The 10,617-nt window shown below is 33.1% G+C and overlaps 1 protein-coding gene and 1 non-coding gene across 2 annotated transcripts in view; both read left to right on the top strand.

Annotated features, from left to right (window-relative positions):
* The first annotated feature begins 313 nt into the window (after positions 1 to 313).
* Positions 314 to 10,617, top strand: part of LOC132557578 (FYVE and coiled-coil domain-containing protein 1-like) — a 35,564-nt gene continuing 25,260 nt past the window's right edge. The window contains exons 1-7 of the mRNA XM_060222080.1: positions 314 to 464; positions 1,724 to 1,843; positions 8,337 to 8,449; positions 8,691 to 8,797; positions 9,338 to 9,481; positions 9,845 to 9,926; positions 10,299 to 10,543. Coding sequence (XP_060078063.1) covers positions 317 to 464; positions 1,724 to 1,843; positions 8,337 to 8,449; positions 8,691 to 8,797; positions 9,338 to 9,481; positions 9,845 to 9,926; positions 10,299 to 10,543 — 959 coding nt within the window. The 5' untranslated portion in view covers positions 314 to 316. The remainder of the gene's footprint in view (positions 465 to 1,723; positions 1,844 to 8,336; positions 8,450 to 8,690; positions 8,798 to 9,337; positions 9,482 to 9,844; positions 9,927 to 10,298; positions 10,544 to 10,617) is intronic.
* LOC132557619 (U4 spliceosomal RNA) lies at positions 7,069 to 7,207 on the top strand. The gene has a single exon (XR_009554519.1). It is a non-coding gene; the product is annotated as a U4 spliceosomal RNA (small nuclear RNA).

The raw sequence follows: 10,617 nt of genomic DNA, 5'->3' as shown, positions 1-10,617 counted from the left end.
TCTAGTTTCCAAGAGATTTAGTGGATTATCAAAATTTGAGTGTGTAAAGCAGAAGTTCAGGACTCAAATACTTGAGCCCCTAAAACTCACTGTTGACATGAAGTGTTCTGTTTTATAAGCTTTTAAACAGTATGACAAAATTTCTAACTTACCAATGGAGAGAAAAAAAGAGATGTGACCATCATAAAGTGTACTTTATGATTACACTTGCTCACTATATAATTTTTTTTATTTGCAGATCTGTTTGGTCTGATGTTGACTAAAATGGGATGATTTTCAATGCATTAGTCAGTACAGCTGATAGATCTAAGTGAAAATGACTAGTGCAGTACCTTTTTTAAAGAAGGGACATGGTAGTTCTCAGTCATCACTTGGAGGGGCCACTGCATCCTCACCGGGAAACTCCCCACATACCATCAATGCATTCCAGCCAAACAGCCGTAAAACTGTGGAGGACATCTTAGGTATTATGATTTTCATATATCTCAATTATAACAAAATATTGTTTAGATGATGTGTAGTTTTCCAAAATTGAATGTTTTGGCCAAGGACAGAATTTGCTTTCCTTGTGACTCTATGATGGTGTGGCCTATAATATGTCTTTTTATTACTTTAAGTAAAGCTATGATTTGAGTCTTCAACAAGGTCTCCCCTTATGATATTATTGAAGAATGATTTACATAAGTATATTATTAATCTCTGATGTATATTGATAAGTATCTCCCCAATCTGAGGTCTACTCTCTAGATATATACTAACAAGCCATGATTAAGTTTCTCAAGACCTAGTGCTTGACTATTTAATTTGTTCAAGTCAAAATTTACCATACTCAAAGTTATTGTTAACTATGTGCTGTTATGTGACTCTTTTTTTATTAATCATTGAAATCACAGGTATGCATACTTCAGTATCAGATCCCAGACTAGTCAGTTTATAACCTCTGCTAGTCAGAATGTAGTGATTTTGTCATGATATATGCACCTGGGGAGCAGAACCCTTGGACTTTGAAGATGATCATGGGTAGTCAAAATGTTCAACATACCCACACTGATACTACCCTTAGATATATTTTCATTATACAGTTATACTGATATAATTCATGTAAGTATGTGACTTATTTTATTAACAGAAGTTGGAAAAGAGTGTATCTCTGTATGACTACAAATTGTCTCTCCTAATTTCTGGCAAGGTAAAAACAGTGCACCCTTTAACTTGAAAGTAGAAAATTAATACAGAAAGGATGATATTGTATATATCAGACTTATTGTATATTCAAATTGTATTAAAATTCATCTACATTTACAAATTCTTAGGTCTCATTGATACATTGTACAATATAACAATACGATAGGGTGATATGAGATTTCTTGATTCAGAAGTTTGTTTGTGAGTTTATTGCCAAGTAAAACACATCTGGAGTCATTTTAAGGCAGAGTCTTCTTGTAGTACCTAGTGACTATGTCACTGAACAACATATGGGAGGTCTGACGTATGTCATCCAGAGCAGTTAGGGTAAAGTGTCTTTCCCATATAAAGTCACAACAACATCAGCACAGACCAGACTGTCTTCTCAGCTTCCAGAAATACAGAACTGACACAATTAATGAGTGTCGAAACATGCATCTCCGATCTACAAAGCCTCCTGATTTAGAAGTGATATTTATAGAGTTTAAAGAGGGCTAGACACAACATGTGTAATGTTTATGAAACTTTTTCATCCTAGACTGCCTGAAGGATCTGAAGTCCGACTTTGAAGCCAATAGTCAGCCAATTACAGATGACAACCAGACGCTACATCGGTTTTGTGCTAAACTGGAATACCTTCTACAGGCCAATATGAAAGGTATGAACCATTGCTTTTAATATTTTGTTAATTTTTGTTTATGTTAGGACAAAAATTAACAGTAAAATGTAATTTTTGTGCATCATAAATGAAAACTGATAACGGTTTTCAGCAGATAAGCTTTAAACCGAATTTGGAATATTTCTTTATATCAATGAGATATTAAATGACAGCAATATTTGTAAGAAATATGGGATTCTAGAGATCAAATCCTTAAAATACATATTTGCCAGACTTACGGAACTTAAAAATCCTCAGGATAACTATTTTTTGTTTATGTCAAATGACTATCACATTTGAACAAAATTTTATATGTTGCTATCAGTATCAGTAAGATCTCGGATGACTTTAACATTGGTCAAAATCTATTCTAATTTGCCTGAGCCATGAGGCATTAAGAACCTAAAATTAATAACTGTTTTTGATTCAAGTAACTTTAATTTTCGAATTTGGGTATTACATTATATCAAGATCTGGCAAAAGCTTGATTTTTATCAAAATCTGTCAACATTTGATATGTTGTCAGAGATATTGGACTTTAAAATCCATCAAATAAATGATTTCTTCCTCTTCATCAAATAAATTTTTACATTTTAAAGTTGTACAGTCAAATTGAACCAAGTTTGGTGAAATGTTTCATATTGATAAGATCTGGGATTCCATATTGGTAAAATCTGTCAACATTTGCCAGAGTTACAGGGATTTAAAATCCTTCAGATAGATTATATCTATCAGCCGTCATCTGTCATCTGTCTGTCCATCATCCCTCCATCTGTCCTCCCTCCATCTGTCATCTGTCCTCCCTCCTGTCTGTCATCTGTCCGTTAATCGTCCATCAACTTTTGCTACAAATTGCTACTAGTCATGAATGACTAAGCAGATTTTGACCAAATTTTGTAAGAAGCATCCTAGGGAAAAGGGGGGCACATTTTTCTATAAGTGGTGAGTTTCAGCCCTTAGGGACATAAGGGGTGGGGCTCAAAAGTGGAAATAGAGCAAATGATTTAAAATCCTACTCCTCCTTAGGGATGACTGGATTTTGGCCAAATTGGTGAAAGGGGAATCAGTTTTTATTTGTAAACGATGGCTCTCTGCCCTTTGAGTTTGGAGCAGTTGAGCCAAAGATAACAAATTGAACAAATTCTTTAAAATCCTACTCCTTGTGTAGGAATGATTGAATTTTGGCCAAATTTGTTCTGAATCATTGTTTGGAGAAGGAGAATCAATTTTGTATAATTGTTGTATCTCAGCACCCGGTGGTAAGAGGAGCGGGGTTCAATATTAGAAATAGAGCAAATTCTGTAAAATTCTATATTTCCTCAAAATGTGTATTCATCAAACTTTCTGAGAATGTACTCTGCTAAGCATGGTAAGCAAGGAAACTCTTTAATGTTTGGAGATTGCTTCATATCGCATGCAACTTTTAGTTACTACATGCGCACATTGTACAACCAGAAGTCAACAGGATTGTGTATAAGAAGGAGTGAATGGGTCATTGTTGAGAAAGTCACAAAAAAAAACACCTACCAATGAAGATCCTTAGGATGATTAGATAAACACAAATAATTTTATCAATTGAAAAAATACAGCATTATACTGTTACTGGTTGCAGTATGTGCAGATTCAACATCAATAATGTTATTCAAGTATAAAATCAGGTGTACACCAACTGCATGTATGGCACATGAAAATTAAAAAAGATGTTTATTCATGTGTATTGTTTAAGTAGAAAAAATATGTATGCTATTGTGATGTTAATGGTAACAAGAGTTTGTTGGTTCTTCTGCCTAGTTTAGGATAACAGGCCGTTCGTGGTTATTGTTAGAAATGTCAACAAAATACAGCGGGCCTAATGAAGATCCGTGTAAAATGTGCTGCCCGTCAGCTTAAACACTTGTACACTCACAGGATGTATATATCTAGGCATAAATGTGAACACTGCAACCACTTCAAAGTATGGACATAGCAGTCACATTTTCAACACTAGAAGGACCTAAGAATGTTAGCCCACTCTCCTTCCCGTTACGTTGCTGCAGTTTGTAACCAAGTAGACTACATACGGCGTTTATGGACATGTTCAAATGCAGACCAAACACCTGTATTCCAAGGTGCGTATTTTGTGTCAAATACTGATTAATACAAAGGGGGGGTAACAGTTGATACAAAACTGATTAACTTTCAGTATAAAATATATAGTACACACGATATTGTATACAAAGTTGATCTGATGTGAGCTTGCAAAATCTATGAGATTTAATTTGTGCACACAGGAAAAGCTAACCATTTTTCATTTGTTTTAGGAATGACTACATTCAATGTGGTGTTATTAACACATTTTGACTTTTGTTTATAGAACATGTACACATCATTTTACCTTGACATAAAAAAATCTTTATTTTTGGTGTAATATATATCAAACACATATATGAAATGAATTTGCTTCTTAGATGTAAATTGCACTGTCATTTTTGTTACTGTTTATGGGGTAGGTGTCCAGGAAATGATAGACCTTTTGTTAAAACATAATATTAGCATGTAAGATATCTTCCATAGGAGGAATAGCAAAGCATTGAATTATTTTTTGGTATTTTAGTCTGAAATGTTTTCAATAATTATTATAGCAAATTGATAACACACTGTTGCAAATATTGTTTATTATCATGGAATGTATATTGTAAAATTAACATGCCGGTAAAATTCATCTTGTATTTTTCAGAGGTACAGGCCAGTAGAAGAAATTTAGCATTGGACAAGAAAAGTCTGAGTTTCGAAATATAGCTTAGCTGTCTTGAATAGGACAGCTGAAGTTTAAGAACTGAGAATATCACAAGATTTAGCAACCAATTTCACTCTAATTTTGGAGCTGCAAAGTTGATTCCAATTTGTAATTTATCAACCATTTCTGTAAATAAGTTTTGACACTTATAATTAAATCTTATTATTCTGAAGAAATGTCTCTGTAAATTTCAAGTACATTCTCTAGGTCATGTTGAAGTTGTGTTAGTGTCATGGGTTTAAGTAATCAATGTAAACTGTGAGAAATGTGGATTTTGATATGTTTTTTTACATTTATATGTAGTTGTGGATTTACACCCAGTTAACACTGGATATTTCTGTATTTCAGTGAATTTATTAAACTTAGTTATAAAGATTTTGTCTTTCTTTTCTTTTTTTTAAAACTTAAAACTTAGACTTGATAAAAAGATGTTTAACATTTTGTTTTGTTTGTTAAGTATGTACATCTTCAATATTAAGATACTGTTGAATATTGGATAGATTTCTGAATACATTTGAAAATGTTGTTAAATGCAGTTGTACAAACATGCTAAACAGTATGATATAACAGTTCCATTATAAACATGAAATAGTTAACAATGCAATGGACGGTGTCTTATTTCTGGATTTATTTAAAATACAAGCCTTTCTAGCTACATGTTCTTTATGTCGAGAAAAGGTTTGATATTTGTTGCTTTACATTCTCAAAGCACTGTTATTAGAAATAAACTGCTATGTCCTTTCAGTGGCTTTCAAATCCCTTACAGCAAAAATAACAACATGGCAACATAATTATAATTCAAACTTGAATTCCATAAAACTAGGGCAAAATATGAACAAAAGAAAGGTTTTAACGTTCCAACACTCTCTCTTCTTATGAACTTATCATTGTGCCTCCATGTTGAGAATTCTATCCTGAATATGACTTGAGCATGATAATAAAATAGGAAAGAGCAAAACTTGAATTTTGAGCATGAGAATGGCTTCATAAATACAGGCCCAGATGAGTAATACAGGCCCTATAGGCCTCTCATGACTCAGATTTGAGACAAATTTGGTATGATAATAATATGTGTCAGACTAAGTGAGATCTTGAATGATTTAAAATTGACTGATTTTAATCTGATTGGTGCATTAAGCTTTCCTTGATTTGTAGAGTATGCCCCATGTTATCTCCATACCAATCAGTATATTTTATCCTTGTAGAAAATGCTTTCTTGTTTAGCAAAAATGCATTCTATTGACATTCAAATGATACCACAATGCAAAAATGGTTTTCAATAGAATATTGTAGTATTTCTATGGCTTCCTGTTTAAGGCTTAGTGTTTGTCAAACATATTTTGTTTACCATCAAGACCCAGTTGTCAAAGCCTAATTACTGAATAATTAAAATAATTCCTTTTGAAAAAATTAGGACTTTTAAAGAAAAATTGGCTCTCAAAAATATCAACTCTACAAATCTACAGCTGTGAAATGATAAAGAATTTTTACATCTTTTCTTTAACCACTGGTTAACTCTGAGTAAGCTTTAAACAACTTGGACCAAATTGAAACAAACTTTGATAGATTGCTTTTTATCAATGATATCATGGATAATGGCTTTAGTCTGTCTGAGCAAGAACTATGGGACCGACGCATTTTGCCATAGTTTAGTTGATAAAATATTTGGCAACATCTGGAGTGTTGACCCACACCATTGGTATATATTTGTCTGTTTATATTACAAAAATGCCTTAAAATTGAATGCCCTTGGCTTCTTGTTTTCATAAATGGCTTCCGTATCCTAGTAATTTAATGTTGGAATATATGAAGATGTAGGAAATTTAATGAAATTGATTAACTATTCAAATTATTGTGGATTCTAAATGAAAAGATGATTAACTCAAAAATGAGAAAAATATGTCGGATAGAAAACTTTGCAATTACACTTGATGTCAGAACAGGGACGTATATGACAGTCATATACGTCCCTGGTCAGAAGAAAAACAATATTTTTTTAGTATAAAAGAATTATAAAATCTTACAATATATTAGCATTCTTTGTGAAATAAATTTAATTTAAATTTTAAATATTTGAATTTCAATATATATATATACCAATGCCGTTTTGTTATAAAAATGCAACATCAGTAACAACAAACATCACGTACAGAAAGTTGTATTGTAAGTAGGTCACTTGTTCTAATTTTTTGTGTAAGAGTTATTCCCCTTCGTTATGATGGCCAATTGAAAAATATATTATTTGTTTATTGAAAGCATTCTTCTTTGTGTAATAAATATATTTAAATTCCAAAATATCCAAAACTATGTATCATATAGACAGTGTAGAGTTGTAACATCTAATTAGTTTTAAAATCTTGACATGATCATAGTATAGGGAAAGCACTTAGACACCTGGTAGTAATCTCCTACAATTTATATATAAAGGTAGGCTGTGGTTAGTATTGTCAGCTTTGCGCAGTGGCGGTACCATAGTCGATGAGGATTTTCCGAGACGTGGTTATTGCTAGTTGAAAACTATACCCAATACCCCGCACTGTGGCCTGAAATATGGCCGCAAGTGCAATTTTTGAACGCTCCTACGGGAGCAACACATAATCAAATAAAAAATAGCAATGGTTAAACAGGAAACATAGCAATTATGTTGAAGGTCTCATGAGGTTTGGAAACCTGTTGTGATCCCACTTCGTCCGATTCTGTTTATTGTCCTTCTACTTCCACTAAGAATGCTTAGAAAATTGTCTGTTAGATGATTTGCACATAATGACAGACTTAAAACCCCAATGGATTGAAGAGCAGTGCTAAAAGGGGTAAATTGACTCAAATATTTTTTCAAAAATCTTCTATTTAGACCAAGATATGATAGAATTAAATAATTTGCATAGATGAAAGGGTTGTAGGAAGCTTTGCCAAAAATTTAGATTTCATGATCCATGGGTCTCACATTTCCACCTGGGGAGAGGGTAAATTTTGTAATGATTTTTATAAGGGAACTTACTGTTTTGAGCAATATTTGTTTAATTCCCACGGAAACAATTTATACTTGGTTAGTATGATTAACATGTTTGATGTCATGTACAATGTGGTTCCTATTTGGTTGAAATTCTCCGCTACATTTGTACCCTGACTTTCAGCTCGGAATATAGAGAAAATCATTTATAAATCAATGGCATTGAAAAGCTGAGTAATTCCCCATTTTATTTATATCAATTAGTTCATGCAAATTAAGTGTCTGATATAAACTATAGAAGTAAATGGGGTAAAGGTAGATAAGAATATAGATGTGAGGAGAAGGGACTTCAGTGAATTTGTGGCTCAGTGAACAAACACCAAAGTTAACTCCAGACAAACCTCCAGCTGGGCCTTGTTTTAAGTCCCTGCATTATCCAATGTTATCACAACAAAAACAAGGTAGAAAAAGAGGACGAAAGGTCTTACATTTGAAAAAACAAATGAAGATCCATTGTCAAATTTGATTGAAATAAATTTAATCAAGACTTTCAGTGTTAATGATTGAAGATGTTCATGTTTAATTATCAAAATCTTTGAATGCCAAATAAGCGATTAGACCTCGTCTTTCCTTATCAAGGAGCAAACAGAAAATGAATGCATTCTTAAGCAGTAAATAAACCTGGAAGTGTTTTTGGAGCTAAGGTCGATTTTAAATAACTAAACGTCCAGGATTAGTTAACAATCGCTTCATTTCTTTATAAACAGATAAGCTGACTCTGCTGGGGAGAAAGAAAGACTATTGGGATTATTTCTGTGACAGTATTGGTTCTACAAAGGGGGTCAACGATGGAATCAAGTATGTCAAGACTATCGGAGATGTAAGTATTAAAACAAATCCAATAATTGTCTCTTTTTTACTGTTGATATAAAATGAAGTAAATCTTAGGAAAATAAATGCATTGAAATAGGTAACATTACATATTTAATGATATAGTGTATAACATGTTTTTTTCCTAAGGAAAACAGGATATCAATTTGAGTTCAGTGTACTACATTGTAACGATCACTGTGTATTTTGATGTTTTCACTTTTTGATATCAAGTATGATATTATTTTCAGTACAAAACATCAATTGGTAAGGGTCGAGCCCTCCTGAGGTTTTGTCTCATGCACAGTAGAATGGCAGACAGTATACAACAGTGTACAATGAACGGCAAAGTAACAAGGTAAGGAGCTGGAATTGGTATCATCTGTAAGGAAGATTTAAGGAGGGAGGGGTGGGGGAGGGGGAATGTGTGACCATACAGTCTGACACAAAGTTCTAGGAGTGGGCAAGTTGAAGGTCAATGAAATAACATTTGTTTGTTATTTTTCTGAATAGCAACAGATATCATTGGGCTTATTACCAGACATGGGCTTATTGCTGGGTTAAATATGGTACATGTTGTTTTCAATACATCTACTACTGGTTTTCAGATTTCATGAATATGGACCTGCTATATTCTGTTCATGGAAAAAACGTCCAATCATAAATTCCATAGCATAACAATTTGATTGTTACATTTACATTTCCTAACTTTTGTTTACTGTTTAACATCTTATTTTTATTTGTTCATTACCAATCCTTTGGGTGGTGTATCAGTAACATATATGGTAACATTTCAGACATTGTGATGGTCAAGCTAGAAATTTTTTTTTTTTTTTCTGGCAGGTTTTTACAAAAAAATTGTAAAATGTAAGATAATTTGAGATTGGTTGTGTTTCAGTGACTGGTTCTATCCCAAATCTGTGTGGTTACAACATGATGAACGTAACAAGATTATAAGTGCACTTTATGACCTTAATGATATTCAGTTTGACCTTGCTGCTAGAGGTTATGACCTTGACAATGCCTGGCCTTCTTTTGCAAGGTATGTATGAGACTAGCTTAAGGTAAAATCAGACAGACACTCTTAAGTTATGGTTGGGGTTTTATATGATGTTCATCATCTTGGATCAAACAAAATTATTTCCTCTTTTTCGTTAGGAGTTTTTGAGTTTCGTTGATTCTTTATTTAGTCTACTCTGTTGTGTCTAAATTTAAGTGACTGTCGAAATTGAGACAAATTCTTAAAAAATATTGATGACGGAAATTTTGTTAAATTGGTATTATATGTTATTTTTTATCATAATAGAACATTTAAAATAAAGAGATTAATTTATGGTGACAGCAATACCAGAGATATATTTACTTATTCTTTTTTTACTGAATTTTCAATATTTGACTTGTACAGGAAGAATATCAGTGGGGTCAACAACTGGAATCTGACTAGTAGAACATCCAGCATGTCCAGTCTCCTCAGTATACCTGGGCAGGTAAACATCTCTTTTCATTGCTGAAAACATTGTCTAGCATTTGTGGTAATTAGTGCAAAAAAAGAAAAAAGAAAACCACATAGGATATACATGAACTATCAGTGATGATGGCATTTATTAACCATATGAAATAACATATATAGAGTCACACATATGTACATCTGAATGAACAATGCAGAACCAGGATTCTGAAGTAATTCTCCGTTTTTGCCCTAAAATACATAAAAAAACCCTGTATATTTTAACTTGGACATATAAATTTTTGACACCTTTTGCTTGTACAAAATAGGCAAAATTTCAATTGTGACGAAAGTTTTCTTTTATCCATCATAATAATAGTTTTTGAAATTAACTAAGATTGTTTTCTTACAGGACATGAACTCGTCCAGGCATGTTCTGTCATCTACACCCAATGATTCTGACCTTGATCACTTGACCTCTGACAGCATGCATGCTGATCTGATGGACAAAATGGAGGCTTTGGAACAACAGAAAGCAAGTTTCCAGCAGTCTGTGATCACCTCTCAGGGTGAGCTTGGTATGTTGCAAGACCAGTACAAACGTCTGAAGGATGACCATGAGACTCTGACCACTGACCACAAGAACATACAATATAGGTAAGCAAAAGCGACCACAAGGACTCTGGGGACAAGAAAACTGTTCACTTGATGCCATTTGGCACTAGTTGACT

Source organism: Ylistrum balloti, unplaced genomic scaffold, assembly GCF_031769215.1.
Source record: "Ylistrum balloti isolate Yb309-2 unplaced genomic scaffold, AGI_CSIRO_Ybal_v1 Utg370700, whole genome shotgun sequence".
Classification (NCBI taxonomy): domain Eukaryota; kingdom Metazoa; phylum Mollusca; class Bivalvia; order Pectinida; family Pectinidae; genus Ylistrum; species Ylistrum balloti.
Note: the sequence above shows the minus strand (reverse complement) of the source record. Positions and strands in the feature narration are given on the sequence as shown.